This window comes from Schistocerca americana, chromosome 4 (genome assembly GCF_021461395.2).
Source record: "Schistocerca americana isolate TAMUIC-IGC-003095 chromosome 4, iqSchAmer2.1, whole genome shotgun sequence".
Lineage (NCBI taxonomy): Eukaryota > Metazoa > Arthropoda > Insecta > Orthoptera > Acrididae > Schistocerca > Schistocerca americana.
Window position 1 is genome coordinate 707,540,708 of NC_060122.1, and position 22,674 is coordinate 707,563,381.

Genomic DNA, 22,674 nt, shown 5'->3' on the forward strand with positions numbered 1-22,674 from the left:
ATAACACACAGCAAGTCAATCCTCTTCAAAAAGATTACACTGTCCTCTTTATTATCAATCACTGATATCAGCAAACTGAGAAGATGGTGGCAATACATCTTCTTTAGCATTTCAAGGATGTCCAGGTCCATTGGCTGACAGAGAGCAGTCACAGTTAGGGCCAATTGTATAAGCATCACTGACTGGAGATCAAATATGACATAAGATCAGAAAGTAGACTATGTTCAAGACTCATCTCTATTGTATAATGAAATCCTGGGTTCACTGAAGCAGTTTCCGATTTGATCTTAGGTAGCACATAACATGCTTGGCTATAATCATGGGAGCAAGTAAACAGAAAAAGGACCGATTGTCAAACTTTTCTCAATATGAGAAAGATTTGCTGCTGGAAACTGTGTTAGGTCACTATACAGAACGATATAATTGAGTGGGGAAAGAGAAGGGAACAAAAAAAGATGAAGTCACTGTGTCCAGTAAGGTAAAGGCATAGAGAGAAGGCCAATACATTACGGACAGCTTTGCAAGCTGTTGATATGTATGCTTTAAACAGATCACCAACCACTATTTGAAATGTCCCTTTCATGAAAATATTAAGGTTAACAGCAACATGCACACTGCACACAGTGGTTGGTTTCTTTTGATTGGCTGCATCATATAGTCTCTGAGCCTTAGTTCCAACAGCTTCTCCAAATGAAACCTCAGCTTAAATGATGTGTTATTTAACACCAAGAATGGGTTCACCCCATCATAGAACGTGCGGGCAGCTCATTGGAGCTCATCACTGTTGTTCTCTGTGGACTCATCTCAGATATTTGTAAAGTAAGTAAAAGGAAACAATGTAATTCACATCACATAGGGTTACTGCACACAGAATTCTGTCCCACAGTGGCCAGAATGCTTGGAAAATGGAGAGTATGGTATGGTTTCAATGGTATGGAATGCCATGGTAATGCTGTCACAATTATCTTTATGACCAATAATGCAGAGAAAGTAGTAATAAACAGGGGGAGGGGAGGGGGATGAAGAAGTTTAAGAAATGACATGGGTTTGAACATGCGATCTTCTGCACTGCAGTCCATAACGTAACCTCTGAGCCACTGAAATGAATGAAACAAAGTTTTGTGGTTAGTATATTTTGACATATTTGCTTATGTTCTCTTTATCGAAATGGGCATGGAATTGTCATAGCAGTTTAAGGATGTGTTTGGTAGTTAACAGTTTAATACAAATTGCATAGTTACTGCTACTCGAGCTGAAAAAGAACATCTATAAGTGATGTTGAATCATTTTTGGTGGCTGTCAAAATTCTCATACTTAACTGTTCACTGCAAATATTTCAGATTTTCCTTTTTTATACTGCTGCTAAGTGTCTATATAATGCCTTTGAACTAATCACATAAATTACGAGTCATCTCCCAGGAACTGTTATGAGATTGATTATTAAGTACATGTAGTAGCTGGTAATTTCCTTAACCTAACCTTCCACATAAAAAAAATGTATTTTGAGCATCAGTGGCATATTTACTTGCCATTTTTTGTGTTAATAACAACATTTTTATTATTTCAATTGGTATCTGCTAAAAACAAAAGCAATGAATCATAGTGCCACTACACTACAAACCAACAATTAGAGCTGAATCTGACTTTGAACTGTGAATTTTCACCAGTCAAATATGATCCCATTTCATGGTGACATGATCTAGGATTAATGTTTATACAATGCAGATTTCCAAGTTAAGTTTGATCTAAGGTCATTTTCTGTCTTAATCTAAGGCTAAGTGCTTTATACAATTTGCCCTAAGTGGAAAAATAATGCTTTGATATCTCCACCTGTGGGTTCATAGCTGGCAGGATGAGAAGGCGCATCATCAAGAAGCAGCAGAGCTTTCCTCAGTAAATTATTGTATCCAAATATTTCTCTGCAGTTGGCATGAATTCATTTTGGTACCAGGTTCTACAGATTTCTGAATTCATATAGCTTTCTTTTGATGAGTGTAATGTAAGGGCAGTGATTCCTGATTTTTCAGGATTTTTTAAAAGCTCTATGTTTAATTGATTTCCCTATTAATGTAAGCCTAAGTTTGAGGTTGCCAGTCACATTACTACAAGCCAATATGGTATCTCATTCTTATTTATCTTGTATCTGGGTGCCACAGTGTATTGTTTTGAAGCAAACATTTTCATAGGGAGCATCTTGTAATTTAAACCACTCTCATCGCAGTTGTACAACAGTTCACCAGAAATTCCATCCCCATCAATTAACTTTGAAAGATAATCTTTAAACAATGCCACAGCCTCTTTGTCAGCAGATAATGTCTGTCCACTAATGGTAATCTGGTGAATACCCAATTGCTTTTTTCTCCAATCCAACCACCCATCCATCACTGGCAGTAAATTCAGAATCTTCTCATTTTATTTGCTGCTGCAATTGCTAGGCTTTTTGCTGAAGTCTCAGCCCAGTAATGGGCAAACTTTTTCCTCTTTAATGTTCATGCCACAAAAAGATTCTTCAGCTTCTTTATGCTTACCATTCAACACAGTTTTCCTTATTTTTATTCCACTTCCTGTAACTTGGGAAGCACACCACTTTTCAATTTCTGCTTGAATTTTCTTCCTGTCTTCAACAGTACTTTTTCCTATCCCAAATTCCAAAGCAATAGTTCTGGCTGGTACTCAGAATCCAGTTGCATTACAGCACACAGTTTCTGATCCATAGTCTCTACAAGGTTTTTTCATTTATCACCCATTTTGGACTCTTTAATTTAAAAAAAGGACTGCACAAAACAACAATTTAACAACACATGTATTTTACATGGCTGATATGCAGCTGAAGAAACAAAGAACACAGAGCTGCTCACTACTTGTTTTCATTGTTGTTTATAAGTACTGGAAGAAGGCTTCTAAGTACTGGTTCCAGTAATTTATTCAGTATTAACAATACAGTATGTTCCTTATAATTGTGACTCCAGATGTACTAAAAGCACAAAAGACACATAAAACATTTTGAAAGGCCACATGGCATTGTAGCCAGCACCTGCTTGCTAAAGCTTTGTGAAAGTACAATACGCTCAATAAATTAACACTTGTTTTATCATGGAGAAGTATTATTGTGATATTAAATAAGCAGGCTAGATTAAGTAGGCCAGATAGTCATGAGCTGGAGAGTCAGGAGTCTACTGTATACATATTCATGTCAATGACACAATTTATGCAAATAAACAAAAATATTTCAAATGTATACATTACCATCAGACATTGTATTATGACACTGAGTTCGTTTACTAGAGTGATTATAGCAGATTAAAACAGATACTGTCCAGTGGTCTTGTTTTACTAATGTGATTTGATATCGTTGTCTTGTTTATCTATTAATGACAGCAGACACTGAATCACTATACGAAATCTTTAATATGGAACAGATGTTGAGATGAAAATCAAATGAGAACTTGTACCACATCAGAGTGTTAGCCAGATCCACAGATGCCATACAAAGTGGCTTATCCTGTTCCTTGGATTTTTCTTCAGACTGATGGGCTTTGATGATCATGTCTGTAGTGTCCGTTAATGGAATGAAGCCACACTAACTTTCTAGTAGTATTTTATGTGTTGATAGTAATAGTTAGTTCTTCATGATGTGAGCAATAATTTCTTTGAACAAGACGGCTGGAACGTCTCAGTTGTTGCCCATCTGTCTTATCACTAGTCATGAAAGCAGTAACTATTAACCTGTGCTTGAGGCCTGATGTGATTTCTTCTTTGACTAATTTTTGGAATTTTCATGAAAAAGCTAAATAGTCACTTACCTTCCAGGTTTGGACCTTGTGCCGGCAATACATTGTCTGGACAGCAGCCAAATTCTGAATTCAGGCAACAACCTTCCTCATTTGGTCCATGAGCTGGTGTTATACCATCTCTGCAGCAACCATACTTTTCACTTTCACATGGCATTCGACACCCAATGTAGTCTGGTCCTAAAGCTACGATAGTGAACAGGGTTTCATGACAATGTCCTCCAGGGACAAATCAATATAATATTCACAAAATTTAAGTTGGATTTAAATGGTACTGTGGTATAATGAAGAACTGGAAATTGATAAAGGAAGCTATTAAAACTGGTTTTAAATCTCAACCTCAAGCTTCTGTATAAAGAATTACTTAGCCATTTACAAGTGAAAATTATGAATAAGTATCATGTTCAATGGACCATTTAATTATCTGACCAGACAGGGTGAGAAGGAAAGATTGATTGTTTAGTCTTCATTTTCATACTGTCCATTAAGTCTCCCCTGACCAATGGTCCTGGGTGCCTTTCCCAAAATCTACCCCTTTCCCTAGACCTCTCCAGTCCTTTTTCTTCACCCCTTTTCCTTCTCCTTCAATCCTTCTGCCTGAAGAAGGAGCTACAGGCTCCGAAAGCTTCCTAGTTATAACTTTCTTTTATGTGTGTGTCCTGCAGCCGCCTGTGGAGTAGATTTTTTATCTATCCAATTAAATTGTTTTGTCAAAAATTGATTGTATTCATTGTAACAGATGGAGTAAGTTTCTTTGACCATGACTGTTCCCGTAATATGAAATGTTATTTTCAGAGGACACTACTAGTCATAAATTTTTGTTGATTTGCTTAAATTATTTAATGAAGCAACATATTTTGAGACCTCATCTCAAAGTTACAATGGCAATACAAAATCTTTTAACGAAAGTACACAGATGTTAAAGAGATCTTAAAGTTGTTTTTTACAATCTTGGCACATGCTGTGGCCATCCTAAGTAGAAAGAGAAAGATAAACTACTATGAAGGAATGTTTACTTTGTTTGCTACTATGATGTTCACATGGTTAAGAAAAAAATAATCATTCATTTTGTTCATATGAATTGGCTGTGTTCTTGTCATGTATTCAGTTACATTCATTGCTATGGCTCCTTGGATCTTTATAACTACTATTCATAAACTTGCAAAGGACACTTAAAACATGTCATCAAAACATGTTAATACAGAGATTATTTATTTTTTAAAACTCCAGATGTGATACAGAAGAGTGCTACTGCTACCACTAAAAACATCAACAATAAACATTCAGCTACTGAAAAGTGCAATCTGAAAATCAACAAACAGTGTTGTAAATTTGTGAAAAATATTGTTAGGAGACACATGTCACTCATGCACTTAATCTAGGGTTGAATAATTTAAGCCAACAAAAATGTGTTACTGGTAGCAGCCTCTGAAGAACATTTTCATAAGTTGCTTCCATTCAGTGTCTAATATATTTCACTTTCTCTTTCCTCCTTCTCACATGACTCTGTTTCTATTGGGATGGCAACTGTTTTGAAAGCTAGATATACAATGTCCTTTTCACTTCAGTAATTTTAAGACCTATACCAATTACTTCTGTTTAACCATCTGCTCTAAGTGAGCATGTTTCTTCTTCCCTACATAGTGATAAATTACGAATTATTCAATAATTATTACCTTAACAGATAATTTCATTGTTTCAGTTTCTTTAAGAAGGTAGATCAAAGTGTGCAGTCACTTGTCTGATACATCATTTACACATATAATCTTTTTTTCAAGCAGTATGCAATTCGTCTGTTCTGGTCTTGTAGAATGTTATTTGCCAACGTTTCCTTGGTCGTCCATGTCTCTTCAACCATTTGATCTGTATGATAAAATGTATTTTAGTATTCTTCCTTCTAGCATTATGTTTACATGTGACAGCCATCTTTATTTATTTTCATTGATTCTGTTTTATGTTTTAAAAATATTCAGTTCTCTCTGTGCATTGCCATCTTTAAATCTGTTCAGTCTCAAACAGCATTTCACAGATTTCATCAATATAATTTCTGATCCCTGTATCTTACTCAGTTATTTAGGACTCATCACCCTTGCACTGAGCCACACAGCAAAACTTAGACAACACTCACTTTATAAAATTTCATAGTTTTTCTTGTTGTTCCACATAAGGCTTTATACCTACTTAGTTTGTGATCAATATCAGTATCAATTATGCAAGCAATCAGCCAAGGCACTGAAAGTGAGACATTAGTTCAATAGGTCTATTATCTAAGGTTGTTTCCATTGACTAAACATTTGCTTCTAAAATTCATAGTCTTGGTCTTTTCTGCAGATATTTTCATGTTATGTCCTGAGCAGGTCTTACAACGATAAAATACAGAGATCCCTGAAGTTTGTCCTCAGTTTCTTCAATAATAACTTGATCATCAGCAAGGAACAATATATTTAAGTACATTCTTTCATTTATTTTAATTCTGAGATTCCCAGGGACTGTATTGCATGTGTTACTAAAGCTCTGAAATATTTTAACTGCACCTTCAATTAATAATATTGTCTGTTGATGACGACTCCTAAAAGGTTTGTTCTGTTGTGAAATATCTACTGCACAGGTACCCAGCAACAGTATTTAATCTTTAATTTGGCATCTCACCACACAATCTGTTTACTTTGCTTTCAAAAGAATGCTCATTTCTAAGGACTGCATCACATTTTTACCATGACAGTTAGTGCTTTGATGATTTCTTCCACAAACTGTTAACACCATCAGCTGAAGATGATAAACAGTTTCTCCATAATAATATTACAGAGTTTCAGCGACATTACTCGATATAATATCTGAAAATCTCATCAACATCTGTCACACTGGAAAAAGCCTTACACACTACAATAAATAATATTCCATGTTTTGATCAGGCTCAAATAAATAAGTATTATCAACTGCTGTTTCTTAATCCTGATATTGCACTCTGTCACTCATAGCAACTTGTAATTTAAATCAAGCATTTGTCACATATTGTGCTGAAATAAAATATACTATGCACACAACAGTGCAGAAAAATTATAAGACTGAGAGGAAGTTCACCTATAACCTTAAAACTGTAGTACCTGGGTTTATTTGATCGAGGCAACATCCAAAGTATGATGCAGTGCAATTTTCTGAGTTAATAACACCACATCCCTCAAAGTAAGGACCTGTAGCTGGTAGGTAACCATCTGGACAACATCCGTGCTCAGAAGCAGTGCAGTCAAGCTCAGCTTCTGTTGCGTTCAACCATGGTGTTGTAACACCAGACCCTAGACAGGAGGGAAAAAAATGTTGCTGTCAAAAGAGAGAACTGTGTTACAACTAAATCAAGATAAACAGGCTCCTATTATAAAAGTATCTTGGTACATTTGTTTTTACACACACACACACACACACACCCACACACATCAGTCTGATTTTCAGAAGTAATAGATTCTTCCTGGAGAGGAGAGAAGGGTAGGTTGGGAAAGGTTAAAAAAGGGCAGAATGAGAGGGATCCATCTGGAGGGAGAGGGAGAGAGGGAGAGGGAGAGGGAGAGGGAGAGGGAGAGAGGGAGAGAGAGAGAGAGAGAGAGAGAGAGAGAGAGAGAGAGAGAGAGACTGAGATAACTGCAAATCAAGATATTTGAGAACAGGAAATATATTCAGAATGAAATTTTCACTCTTCAGTGCAGTGTCCACTGATAAGAAACTTCCTGGGAGATTAAAACTGTGTGCTGGACCAAGACTCAATCTCAGGACCTTTGCCTTTCACAGTGCTCTACTGATTCAGCTACCTAAGCATGACTCATGACCCATCCTCACAGCCTTACTTTCACCAGGATAGTACTTGCCTGTGAAAGACAAATGTCTCGAGTTTGAGTCTCGGTCCGGCACACAGTTTTGAACTGCCAGGAAGTTTCATATCAGTGCACACTCCATTGCAGAGTGAAAATTTCATTCTAGAAACATCCCCCAGGCTGTGGCTAAGCCATGTCTCCACAATATCCTTTCTTTCAGGAGTGCTAGTTCTGCAAGGTTTGCAGGAGGGCTTCTGTAAAGTTTGGAAGGTAGGAGACGAGGTACTGGCAGAAGTAAAGCTGTGAGGATGGGGCATGAGTCGTGTTTGGGTAGCTCAGTCAGTAGAGCACTTGCCCGCGAAAGGCAAAGGTCCCGAGTTCGAGTCTCGGTCCGGCACACAGTTTTAATCTACCAGGAAGCTTCATATCAGCGCACACTCCATTGCAGAGTGAAAATTTCATTCTAGAAACATTCCCCAGGCTGTGGCTAAGCCATGTCTCCGCAATATCCTTTCTTTCAGGAGTGCTAGTTCTGCAAGGTTCGCAGGAGAGCTTCTGTAAAGTTTAGAAGGTAGGAGATGAGGTACTGGCAGAAGTAAAGCTCTGAGGATGGGGTGTGAGTAGTGCTTGGGTAGCTCAGTCGGTAGAGCACTTGCCCGCGAAAGGCAAAGGTCCCGAGTTCGAGTCTCAGTCCGGCACACAGTTTTAATCTACCAGGAAGTTTCAAGGAACATTTAGTTCAGCTATGCTGTCACTCTACACAAGGCTTACTGAGTCAGCAGAGAAAAATCAAATACTGCTTACAATAGACTGTATGGTAACACATCACATGAAATATGTATACAACATTGGAAATGAAATGTAAGTGGATGAATCTGATACAGAAAACATGTTTGGAATCAAACACAAGACAGAACCCCAATAGCGGTATCATACTGTGGATACAGACATGGAAGAGAGACAAAATTATGACAGGAATGGATAATAATGATGAGATATATATTCCAAAAATTCCCATCAACCTACGCAAAATCTGGGGATTTATTGTAAATTTGATGTACTTCAATGGCTAGTACACAAAATTACTATGACAGTTTTGTGATAAGTAAATGATACAATACAAACAGTGAGGAACTGAAATATTCAGAGAATGCCACAAGCAAATTGGGTACACAATTACTTAGTGTCAATATGCCTGAGTCATACCTTCAAATTCATCATCATAGCAGCCAGTATTATTAGGCCCAGTTGCAGCCCTAACACCATCAGGACAGCAACCAAATTTTGTATCTGCACATGTGCATTCACCAGAACCTTCACATTCAAAGCAGCCAGCATTGTTTGGTCCCAAGGCCTTTGTAATCCCATCAGGACAGCAACCAAACCTTAAAACAAAAAAATTATAAAATAATAGAAATAATTTCACAATAGAAAGAGGAATAATCTAGAAGAAATATTAATTTTTCATTGTGAGCCAACAAAGCTTTTCACACAATCAGCAAAAGTTTTGTTTTCATGCTGGGGAGTCACATACAACAAATTTATATAGAAGCCAAAAGCAGCTACTATTACCCATAGACTTCTAATTTGCTTTACAAGCAGGGCCCTCTCTTCTGATCTGAGAGAGTAAGCTACCAGCAATAATGGTGAGGATGGAATGCTATAAGCACTTCTTTCTTCTACTTCTCTTATATATGCATTAATTGCTACGAAGAACAGTCCATTAAGGAGCAATCACAAGATCTTCTTGCATCAATATCCTATAATATGAATCACTAATGATCGTGCAGGGGGAACTGTAGATGATCTGAATTTTTAAGAAAAAAATTTTCTCTGGGTCTATTTCTTACTTGGAATGTGATATTAAATATGGTTAATGTTATATTGCTAGAGAAGGTCGAAATGCACGCTATAAGCTCACGCAGGATGGCGTGAGGTCTGAAACAGGATACGTAATGAATGCTATAAAGAAAAGTACGTAGCTTCTGGAATGCTTAACTTTAATCCATCATTTGTATACATCGTTCTTGATGAGACATGCTTCATACGATAACTATCAATTGCTATGGCGCCTTGCTAGGTCGTAGCCATTGACTTAGATGAAGGCTATTCTAACTATCTTCTCTGCAAATAAACGAGGCTTCGTCAGTGTTGCATCGCTAGCTAAGTCGTCTGTACAACTGGGGCGAGTGCTAGTAAGTCTCTCGAGACCTGCCGTGTGGTGGCGCTCGGTCTGCGATCAGTGACAGTGGCGACACGCGGGTCCGTCGTATACTAGCGGACCGTGGCCGATTTAAAAGCTACCACCTAGCAAGTGTGGTGTCTAGCGGTGACACCACAGTTAAAACACCTGTAGTTATTCTTCCTAAGAGTAGCAGAAAACAAAGGGAGGAAAAACAATTGGACCATGAAACGCAGTTTGATTTGATTTACTTAGAAGGGCATTGCACACTCCACCAGCGGACATGTGTTTTGCTAAATTAACTGTTAACTAGATCACAAAATTCATTACATGAATGAAAAGCATTTGTAATCATGTTCTGATTATGATGATATTTCAACCAAAGTGCTAAACTGTGAGGCCAACTTGACTGTACCCCCACACCCCTCCCTTTTGTAATTAGTTAATGGATCAAAGTGTTTGATCACTCATTAATTCACCCATTTTCTGTAAGTCCCATCACAAAGGAGAACCATCAGGGATGTGCAATGAGTCATTATCGGTAGATTACTTCTGTAACGTATACTAACAACTAAATTACTTGTAGATTGCTTTACATTTGTATATGTATACTTAGGGAAAAACAAATCGTTTGAAAAAGTCACTGTTCTCTCTCTTCTACTACTCAGCTGCTGTTTTTATCTACTACATCAAACAAAGCATTTATATAACTTTTCACAGACCACTATCAGCTGTCTATAATTGGCAAAGTCAAGACCTAAATACAGTAAGAGAAGTTATGGCAGAATGTAAAGAATTTAGGAGTGAAGGTAACAACTCATTGAATAGTAGAAGTATTGAGTTGTAAACAGCCACATGATGAGGAAAAATGAAAACTTTTCTAACTTTTGGATAAACACACACACACACAAACACACACACACACACACACACACACACACACACACACACCTACGCTGTACTGGCTGCATGCACTATGACTGTGTGTGGAACACTGTTATAGAAAACACACATTAAGAATAAGAGTGTATACACATACTAGACAAAAAATACAAAGAAAGCATACCAATAATACAAATAATTGGAACTGCTTCAGCTTCAAAAGAATTGTGGATCTACAGGACACAATGAATGAGTGACTGAATGAAAAAAGGACAACTATTCACAGATGGCATTTGTAGTATAAAAAATACTGACAGAGAAAAAAAAGAATTTATCTTACACATGCACATACATTATGGTAACATTTTTAACAAAGTCAATAGACAGCTACTGTGGCAGTTTATGGGAGAAAGAGGCTTCTCAGCACATCTAATTAACTCTGTTTAATCTCTTTGCAGAGAAACAAAAACTACAATCGAAGATGAAGAGAATGTGTCCAAACAATTGACAACAACACACAGAGCTGGACAAGGATGTGACCTGTTTCCAACTCTTTTCAATACCTATAAGGTGTGTTTTTTAAGTAAGTTCCATTTTGTTGTAGACACTAGTAGTTCGTATGCATACCACAACGAGTGCATGCCTTGTGCACCGGCATGCCTTGGGAACAACTGTGCTCAGTTTCAGCTCTGTAGCTAATCTGTACGGTTTTGTTCCATGTTTTCAAAACATTTAAGACTATCAACTGACCTGCCGCGTGTGAGGTTCATTCAGTGATATGGTTTTTATCAGCAAGGAACCTGTCTGCTGCAGAAATTCATTGTCCTTCTCCATGACAATGCAAGACCTCACACTGCACGTCAGACCCGTGATTTATTGGACAGTTTTGGCTGGGAAGTTTTAGACTACCCACCCTACAGTCCTGATCTTGCAGAGAGCGATTACCATCTGTTCCTCCACCTCAAACAACACCTCAGTGGCAATTGTTACAATGATGATGACGACGTGAAAACGGCAGTGAGCTCTTGGTTATCGGAGCAGGCAGCAAGTTTTCATGAAGAGGGTATTTTAAAATTGGTTGAGGGGTATGATATGTGTTTGAACAAACTTGACAACTATGTTGAAAAATAGAGTGAAGTATGTACTTTCTGAAAATAAATTAATTTTTTTGAAATAACCTTTTGTTGTGTACTTATGTTCAAATGGACCTTACTTAAAAAACACGCCTTGTACATGGATGACCTAGTCAGGGTCCGGGAACAAAATATCAGCTACTGTGTAAAAATCAACAGAGAGAAATGCTTTAATACCCTACTGTACATAGATTATCAAATAATAATTCAAGAAAATGAAGATAATCTTCAAAGAGCTGTCTATCACCTTAATTTAAAGACGATACATCAAGTTGCAGACAGGCATGATTAAAAGACACATACAGCTTTCATCAGTACAGAGAGAGAACACATACTACATTCTCACACACACAACATTCTCTCTCTCTCTCTCTCTCTCTCTCTCTCTCTCTCTCTCATACACACACACACACACACACACACACACACACACACACACACAAGCAAGCATGCCTTAGCCACACACGACTGCCAACTCCAGCATCTCAGGCCAGAATGCAGCATCAGCCGTGGAAATTGAAACACAGTCTGCTGGTAAAGTCATGACAACTGTTTTTTTGTGATCGGAAAGCGGTATTGTTGGTCGACTTTATGCCCACTGGCACCACAATTAACACTGACAGGTACTGTGAAACTCTGAAAAAACTCAAATGGGCAATTCAGAACTGGAGAAGAGGAATGTTGAGCAAGGGTGTACACATTCTCCATGACAACGCTCGCCCACACATCGCTCTGCAAACTGTTGCTCTCCTGCAACAGTTTCACCCACTCACCCTATAGTCCTGACTTGGCACCCAGGGACTATCACCTGTTCCCTAAATTAAAAGAACATTTGGCTGAAAAGCGATTCAGCTCAAACAATGAGGTGAAAGAAGAGGTTCATAACTTTCTGAATAGCATGGCAGCGAGCTGGTATGACATTGGCATACAAAAACTGCCACAGCGTCTACAAAAATGCATCGACAGAAATGGTGATTATGTCAAAAAATAGCTAAATGTTCAAGCTGTAAACTGATGTAAACCACTGTAGAAATAAACAGGTCTATGTACTTATAAAAAATAGGAGACCTTATTTTTAGGATTACCCTCGTACATATAAGGTTAAGAATCAACTTATATGAAACTTGTAATGCTGATGTGAGAGGATGTTTCCAATGTCATGCATGAATAGTTATGTTTCTATTATAAACTTCCAAGCTATACTTAGTTAGTTCAAGAATAAACCATATGCCGTTGAACTACCACACACCCAAAGCTAATTTTCTTAGCTAAAATTTCATAAACTTAACCTACTTGGATTTTCATAACGGTTATTGCACATAAAATTACAAAATACTGATAATGTCAGCTACACAAAAAATGAGATGCTACTCACTCAGATGTTTTATAATCACAGGGTGGTTCTTCATCAGGACAACCTTCAAAATCATTTCCTTCTGCTATGCTAACATTGTCAGGACAACATCCAAACAAAGTTTCTGCACAAAGTGAAGGTGGACAACCTTCCCAGTGTGGACCTTTTGCTGGAGATACTTCATCTGGGCAGCAACCATACTTTGTCTCACCACATGTCCTCAATTGTGGGCAACCTTTGAGTAAAAGTCAATATTCAGTTCATAAAACTTCAATTGATTATGATAAATATACTTTTGTTAAGTAGACACATGTAACAAAATAGAATGTATGTCCATTATACAGATATAAAGAATGAAGCAGTAAATAAATATTCAGAAAGAAAAGAATGTTTGGAACAAGATTAATAAACAAATTGTTTACAAGAGTGTATAGGATGTGAGCTCTGATGGAGAGCGGGAGGGGGAGCTGATAGGAGCTACTCATGTTAGTTTCGAGGTGAATGATGAAATACTTTTTAGATTCCATGAGAATTGGCTCTGGGTACACTTGCTGGTAGTAAACTTGTACATTCTGTTCAGGATTTCTTCTGACTGATACATCTGTCTCTTTGCAGTCTGTGATGCAAGTTCAGTATGCCAAGATTTTTTTCTGGAGACTGAAGCTTCCCTTGCCTTCTTCAGCCTCATATATACGTTATTAAGAGGAAAGAAGAGAGAGATACCATTATTAACAGTTGCTAGTTGCTGTTTTTTACTTTGGTAAGAAAAACCTGCTTTCAATCATTTGAAAGAGAGTATTCCAGTTAACATTGTCAAAAGCTTTCTCTAAGTCTACAAATGCTAGAAACGTAGGTTTGCCTTTTCTTAATTTTTCTTCTAAGATAAGTCATAAGATTAGTATTGCCTCACGTGTTCCAACATTTGTACGGAATCCAAACTGATCTTCCCCAAGGTCCGCTTCTACCAGTTTTTCCATTCGTCTGTAAAGAATTCGCGTTAGTATTTTGCAGCTGTGACTTATTAAACTGATAGTTTGGTAATTTTCACATCTGTCAACACCTGCTTTCTTTGGGATTGGAATTATTATATTCTTCTTGAAGTCTGAGGGTATCTCACCTGTCTCATACATCTATTCACCAGATGGTAGAGTTTTGTCAGGACTGGGTCTCCCAAGGCCGTCAGTAGTTCTAATGGAATGTTGTCTACTCCCGGGGCCTTGTTTCGACTCTGGTCTTTCAGTGCTCTGTCAAACTCTTCATGCAGTATCTTATCTCCCATTCCGTCTTCATCTACATCCTCTTCCATTTCCATAATATTGTCCTCAAGTACATCGCCCTTGTATAAACCCTCTATACACTCCTTCCACCTTTCTGCCTTCCCTTCTTTGCTTAGAACTAGGTTTCCACCTGAGCTCTTGATATTCATACAAGTGGTTCTCTTTTCTCAAAAGGTCTCTTTAATTTTCCTGAAGGCAGTATCTATCTTACCCCTAGTGAGATAAGCTTCTACATCCTTACATTTGTCCTCTAGCCATCCCTGCTTAGCCATTTTGCACTTCCTGTCAGTCTCATTTTTGAGACATTTGTATTCCTTTTTGCCTGCTTCATTTACTGCATTTTTATATTTTCTCCTTTCATCAATTAAATTCAATATTTCTTCTGTTACCCAAGGATTTCTATTAGCCCTCGTCTTTTTACCTACTTGATCGTCTGCTGCCTTCACTACTTCATCCCTCAGAGCTACCCATTCTTCTTCTACTGTATTTCTTTCCCCCATTCCTGTCAATTGTTCCCTTATGCTCTCCCTGAAACTCTGTACAACCTCTGGTTTAGTCAGTTTATCCAGGTCCCATCTCCTTAAATTGGCACCTTTTTGTAGTTTCTTCAGTTTTAATCTACAGCTCATAACCAATAGATTGTGGTCAGAGTCCACATCTGCCCCTGGAAATGTCTTACAATTTAAAACCTGGTTCCTAAATCTCTGTCTTACCATTATATAATCTATCTGATACCTTTTAGTATCTCCAGGATTCTTCCATGTATACAACCTTCTTTTATGATTCTTGAACCAAGTGTTAGCTACTATTAAGTTTTGCTCTGTGCAAAATTCTACCAGACGACTTCCTCTTTCATTTCTTCCCCCCAGTCCATATTCATCTACTATGTTTCCTTCTCTCCCTTTTCCTACTCTCGAATTCCAGTCACCCATGATTATTAAATTTTCGTCTCCCTTCACTACCTGAATAATTTCTTTTATCTCATCATACATTTAATCATTTTCTTCATCATCTGCAGAGCTATTGGCATATAAACTTGTACTACTGTAGTGGGCATGGGCTTTGTGTCTATCTTGGCCACAATAATGTGTTCACTATGCTGTTTGTTTCCTTCTCTCCCTTTTCCTACTCTCGAATTCCAGTCACCCATGACTATTAAATTTTCGTCTCCCTTCACTACCTGAATAATTTCTTTTATCTCATCATACATTTCATCATTTTCTTCATCATCTGCAGAGCTATTTGGCATATAAACTTGTACTACTGTAGTGGGCATGGGCTTTGTGTCTATCTTGGCCACAATAATGTGTTCACTATGCTGTTTGTAGTAGCTTACCCGCACTCCTCTTTTTTTTATTCATTATTAAACCTACTGCTGCATTACCCCTATTTGATTTTGTATTTATAAGCCTATATTCACCTGACCAAAAGTCTTGTTCCTCCTGCCACCGAACTTCACTAATTCCCACTATATCTAACTTTAACCTATCCATTTCCCTTTTTAAATTTTCTAACCTACCTGCCTGATTAAGGGATCTGACATTCCATGCTCCGATCCGTAGAACGCCAGTTTTCTTTCTCCTGATTTAGAGTAAAGAGGCATATTACATTGTGTGTTTTCTATAACAAATAGTGATAAACCCAATACAAATCTCTAGTTCACATTAACTTATGGCAGCTGAGGACAGCAAAAGTAACTGATGGTTTCTCTGCATCTACAATAGAACTGAAGATGTTCCAAAATGGAACAAAATCAGTAACCATTATAAACACAAAAGAGGCTAAAGTCTGAAATTAAAAATATATATATATATATATATATATATATATATATATATATATATATATATATATATATATATATATATATATATATATATATAAAAAAAACAAAGATGAGGTGACTTACTGAACGAAAGCGCTGGCAGGTCGATAGACACACAAACAAACACAAACATACACACAAAATTCAAGGTTTCGCAACAAACTGTTGCCTCATCAGGAAAGAGGGAAGGAGAGGGGAAGACGAAAGGAAGTGGGTTTTAAGGGAGAGGGTAAGGAGTCATTCCAATCCCGGGATCGGAAAGACTTACCTTTGGGGGAAAAAAGGACAGGCATACACACGCACATATCCATCCACACATACAGACACAAGCAGATATATATAAGGTGACTTACCGAACAAAAGCGCTGGCAGGTCGATAGATACACAAACAAACACAAACATACACACAAAATTCAAGCTTTCGCAACAAACTGTTGCCTCATCAGGAAAGAGGGAAGGGGGGGGGGGGGGGAATGTTTCTATCGTGGAATGTTTCCTTCCATTATATATATATATATATTAAAAAAAGACATAAATTTAAAAAAAAATATTTTAAAAATACTAGATTAACAAACACTGCCTAAATATGAGTTTCACTCTCAGTGACATTACAAACTTGTCTGTACAAAATTAGGATTAGTTGCACATTCATATCTTGGATATACAATGGGAAAACAGCTGAGATCCTGGAAAGATGAGATATATAAGGAGGTACCAAAAAAACTGGTATTAATTTTTAAAAGCTATATATTTTCAAAAACACTCTCCATTGCATTTGTTCCACTGATGCTTCCACTGTTCGAAAGATTCATTGAAGTCATCTTTAGAAATGGTTGGCAGCTCCTCCCTTGTTTTGTTCTTGACTTCTTCAGTGCTGTCAAATCTGTGTCCTTTCATGCCCTTTTCATGTGTGGAAATAAGAGAAAGTTGCAGGAATCCAGGTCAGATGAGCAAGGTGCATGGGGCAGACAGCAGAACCATGCTGTTTTTATCCAAAAATTGTCTAACAGAGATGGCTGTATGTGTAAGTGCATTGTCATGGTGGAAGAACCAGTCTCCTGTCCACCACAAATAGGTTTTTTTGACTAACACTGTTGCGCAGTTTTCTAAAACTTCCAAATAGAAGATTTGGTTGACTGTCTGACCTGGGGAACAAACTCTGAATGATCTAAGCCCTTGGCATCAACAAAGCATATCAGCATTGTTTTGATGTTTGATTTGACTTGATGACATTTTTTTTGGATGGGGTAATGATGACGTCTTCCACTGCCTTGACTGTTGCTTTGTTTCTGGGTTAAGCATAGCACCATGACTCATCACCTTAGTGACCTTTGATAGAAAATCTGGATCAATTTCAAGCTGTTGTTTCAAAGTACCCCATTTTTGAACTCGAAGTTCCTTTTGATTGTCGGTCATAAACCAAGGAACAAACTTGACAGCAACCCTTTTTACTCCCAAGTCTTCCATTAAAATTTGCTGAACTGAGATCCAAAATAGCCCACTAATCTCTGACAGTTGACCAATTGTCCGCCAACTTTCTGTGAGCACAAGCCCTCAAATTTTTCCAAATTTTTTCATCAGTTCAGGCAGTTGGTAGACATAAAGAATGATGTTTGTCATCAATCGACATGTCGCCATTTTTAAATCAAGAAAACCACTCATACATTTGAGTTTTTCACACAGCGTCATCCTGATAAGCTGTTTCTGACATTAAAACAGTTTCAGCAGCAGTTTTACCAAGTATAAAACAAAATTTCACAGCTGCACATTGTTCACTTAAAACTTGCCATTGTAAAAAACAAAACAAAAGAAAAGAACAAAACAGCACAGCAAAAACAATCACTGGAGATGGACAAAACAAGTCAGGTCAAGAACAAAGGTGACACTGAACTGGCAATGAGTTGTGCTATACATGCCCAGTGGCAAAAATGTGTACTACAGAATCTCTGCCCAAGGCAATGTTATTCCAGTTTTTTTTTTGGGTACCCCCCTCATAAATTTCTATCACTGCTTCAGTTATGGTGACAGCAACGCAAACTGAAAACCTGAACTGCAAAATCCAGAATGAGCAGATCTTAAAATAGGAGGGGAAGCTTAACATTCCATTGAAATGCTCATATAGAAACTGTAGTACTTTTTAATATTGACAAAGATTTGTTGGAACTATCTCTGGGTTAGTGAATTTCAAATTAAAAGTCGTACCCAAGCTGAACGGTCCTTGGGCTTTTGTAATACCATCTGCACAACAGCCAAACTTAGTTTCTTCACATTTTAATACTCTTGGTTTCTTCCTTCTACGGCACTTCTTTCCTTTTGATTTTATGGTTGTTACTAATTCTCTCAAGGTGGTTGCTGTCTCCCACAGACCTAGAAAAAGAAAAAGACACGAAAGAAGTACTATTTACTAATATACTGTATCTCCTAATATTATGTGACACATTGTTTATGGTGCAATGAAGTGCTAAAATGTCAACAACCCCCCCCCCCCCCCCCCCCCAAACAGATGCTCAGTTGAGAACAGGTCATGTTGAACAGTTCCGCTGTTTGTGCTTGTATGCTCTTTACTGCTCGTTACCCCATATTGGGCAATCTTGTTTGCCACTTTCTTCTAAAGATTTGTATATTTCTCTCTATAAAGTATTAAAGACTATGACTTCAGAGAGGAATAAAACATTAAGAACATTTTACAAATACCCAAAAGATATGTTTATTACACACTGGATGTTTCCTCAAGCTGACCTGCTGCTAAGCCTTCTGCTTCTTGTCTCGATGATATGTTGCTTTTGGTCCAGCATCTCACTTTCACTCTTTGGTTATAGGCACATCCTTCTTACATGGCATAGACTGTTTTCCATCGGCCAAATTTTTATTCATTGACTACCCCCTATGAGCATTATGATTTTAACTACAAAGTTTGGTCTTGTATGTTCTCCGCTTTGTTGTTTACTGCATTTTAATTTTTGTAAGTACACTTGTTTTTTTATTTACTCTCATAATTGGGTGCTTATGGCTCCAGTATTACTTTAATGTATAAGGGTTCAATTACTGTCACTATTTATTTCCTATTGTGTAGATATGCACCTGATGATGTGGCTTTAAGCCACAAACCTGGGTGTACCTTAATAAAATTGGTCAAGATACAGCTGTTTGTGAAGTTCTTGCTATAAAATACTCTCCTCCTGATTATCTAGGTACTGTCATTTTTCACAGCACTATGGGATGCCATTTTATATATAACCAAAAATAATATACAAATTAGACATGCTATCAATTATGAGTAATAACTTTGCTGCAGTTCTATATGTCTGTCATTTGAAATTTATTAAGTAACATGTTTTTCAAAATAAAATTCCGTTGTCAGTTGCAAATATGTTTTTAATATACTTTACCCATTTCGAAAAATTAATTTTTCATCTTCCAAAGCCTACAAAATAAATTTATCAAAACCGGTAAAACATATTGAGAATATATTTGCAACAGTTGACTCAAGCTTATTCTGTAAAATATATACTATAGTTCCAGAACGAGATTTTCACTCTGCAGTGGAGTGTGCGCTGATATGAAACTTCCTGGCAGATTAAAACTGTGTGCCCGACCGAGACTCGAACTCAGGACCTTTGCCTTTCGCGGGCAAGTGCTCTACCAACTGAGCTACCGAAGCACGACTCACGCCCGGTACTCACGGCTTTACTTCTGCCAGTACCTCGTCTCCTACCTTCCAAACTTTACAGAAGCTCTCCTGCGAACCATGCAGACCAAGTTCGAGTCTCGGTCGGGCACACAGTTTTAATCTGCCAGGAAGTTTCATATCAGCGCACACTCCGCTGCAGAGTGAAATTCTCATTCTGGAAACATCCCCCAGGCTGTGGCTAAGCCATGTCTCCACAATATCCTTTCTTTCAGGAGTGCTAGCTGTGCATGGTTCGCAGGAGAGCTTCTGTAAAGTTTGGAAGGTAGGAGATGAGGTACTGGCAGAAGTAAAGCTGTGAGTACCGGGCGTGAGTCGTGCTTCGGTAGCTCAGTTGGTAGAGCACTTGCCCGCGAAAGGCAAAGGTCCCGAGTTCGAGTCTCGGTCGGGCAGACAGTTTTAATCTGCCAGGAAGTTTCATATACTATAGTTGCTCAAAATTACAGCGCTCAATAAAACACTAAATAACTTGCATTATGTTCCTTATATTAAGAATGAACAACATCAAATGAGGACACCAAGTTGCCACAAAAATTTACAAGAGAATTCGGTGGGCTGCAAAATGAAAAATACCTCTTTCTGCTAACAAGGAAATGCTCTTACATCAATTCAGTATTTTTCTCTTACTTTGAACATGATAACTCTACTGGTCTTATTGACAGCAATGCAGGTTTAACATCATGTTTCTTTGACATTTCTAATCATTTGCATGTCCAACTCCACACAGTAATAGCTTATTTTTCTGTCATGCAAATGTTAATCTTTACTGACTTCAGTGCTTTCTTTTCATTTTAGAAAATCATACAAGAAGGTATTCTTGCAAAAATAATCACGAACCATTGAAATGTTCACACATTTTTCTATCACATTTACATGTGTATTCCTTTTTTTCTTCTTTTAAATCAAATGTGAACCTACATTTTCTACCCTGACTGAGAAAACTCACTAGCCAAGAGGCCATGGTTGGCTTTGCTGCATCTGTCTTAAGGACTCTATTTTTAATCTATTAGAAACTCCTAACAGGTACAACAAAGGTCATGCTATATTGTGGGTACTGAAATTTATACATCAGATTACATACTGTGAAGCATAGCCCTATTCATTCCCACCCACACCTATAATAATAATAATAATAACAATGAGCAACTTGCTGAAGTACGAATACAAATTTAGAGACACTTGTAACTCCCCCCCACCCAAAGCCCCCCCCCCCCCCCAAAATGATGAAACATGTTAAAGAAGAAAGTAAATAGTGCTCAAAACACTGAATGACATGGAAAGAGTACAACAATTTCATTTCATTATGTCACACTGTAATCAAATGTCTAATTCTTTTTTTACCATTATATGACACAAGAATCACTTGAAAATAACTTTAGAGTGATGGTTTGGATATACCACTTGCCAAATTTTAATCCCACAATACAACACATTCCTGAACAGCCCACAACATAGCAGACTGAATACTAATTGTCTGTATCTCACAGCCATTTTGCTGCTTTCTGGCTTACTTATGCTACCAGTCTGTAGAGAAGTGAATGTGACATGGCTCTCTCTAGCCAGTACATTGACAATGCAACATAGATAATAAGAGGAAAATATATAACAGGAATAAATTAATAAGATGGAGGGCAACATAAAACTACTCACAATTCCACCATAACTTTGTTAAAGAGAGCAGTTTTTGGTGTCACACACTGGCCTGGAAATTAGATTTTGTAACAATTTGTTCCATTCCCCATTGTATGAGACAATAACATATGCACAGTTGGAATGACGGAACAAAACCACCAAAAGTATTTCAAACGGTAATATAATAAGAGGTACAAGAAGCCTTTACCTTATTACATTACCATGAAGTTCCCTACAAATTCTGCTAGACAGGAAAGTCGTTTCATGAGAATAAAGTGCCAGTTACAAATAGAACTGTTTAAACCTGATTTTAACCTGACTTGATATTTTCAAGCTGTTCTGAAATACCATATTTATGTCAGACTAAACAGATTCACTGCACCACTTGGCATCACTGTAGCTATAAACTGGATTCCCATTCGAAGGAAACATTTCATCAGTTAATCAATAGTTTTATCATAAAAATGGAGAGGTAATGAAGACAAAGGCAGCACCAAATGCCTATTTAGTAAAGTAGAAGGGGTTGAGAAGTGAGAAATCTTTGACTGCAATTTGAGATGGCTCTCCCAGTATTAGTGTGTGTCTTTTAAAATATTTTGACTCACTGTTTAGCTTCTTCATTGAGCAGTTTACAACTCTTATTTCACACTAGTCACTTGCTGTTGCCATAAGCCATTACTTCTACCATATTATTTGATTGAAATTTATCGGAAGGTAAGTCCTCGAATTCTGAATTTAGATGTTGTACAATGCTAATTGACACTCTTTACATAGTCAATCGAGATTCGTTGTCTGCTTGTTTACATAGTAATTATCTACCATAGGACAGTCTGCACACTTTTCTCTGTGATATTATTTTACTCTTCTTGAATTTCTCATCTGCGCCGGCTTAATTGTGCTGTTCTGAAATCAAACTTTTTGCTTCTAATGGATCATCTCATTGAAGACATATTCCTACTCAAAATTTTTATTTTTTTCATTATTTATTTTTCATGTGTTTTGGTTGCATGCCTTGATAAGTTACGGAGTAGTAAAATTTTAAATGCCTGCAATTTGTGTTACACACGCACAGTGTGAAATTCAAATTCTACTCATAGAACATAGAAA

The 22,674-nt window shown here is 37.4% G+C and overlaps 1 protein-coding gene and 1 non-coding gene across 4 annotated transcripts in view; one reads left to right on the forward strand and one right to left on the reverse strand.

The window, feature by feature from the left end:
• LOC124614005 (papilin) overlaps window positions 1–22,674 on the reverse strand; it is a 256,846-nt gene that overhangs the window by 163,928 nt on the left and 70,244 nt on the right. For all 3 annotated transcript variants that reach the window (XM_047142813.1, XM_047142814.1, XM_047142815.1), the window contains exons 14-18: window positions 18,450–18,614; window positions 13,167–13,380; window positions 8,801–8,979; window positions 6,896–7,084; window positions 3,804–3,977 (exon numbers count right to left, since the gene is read on the reverse strand). In XM_047142813.1, coding sequence (XP_046998769.1) covers window positions 3,804–3,977; window positions 6,896–7,084; window positions 8,801–8,979; window positions 13,167–13,380; window positions 18,450–18,614 — 921 coding nt within the window. The remainder of the gene's footprint in view (window positions 1–3,803; window positions 3,978–6,895; window positions 7,085–8,800; window positions 8,980–13,166; window positions 13,381–18,449; window positions 18,615–22,674) is intronic.
• Trnas-cga lies at window positions 20,254–20,328 on the forward strand. Its single transcript has one exon. It is a non-coding gene; the product is annotated as a tRNA-Ser (tRNA).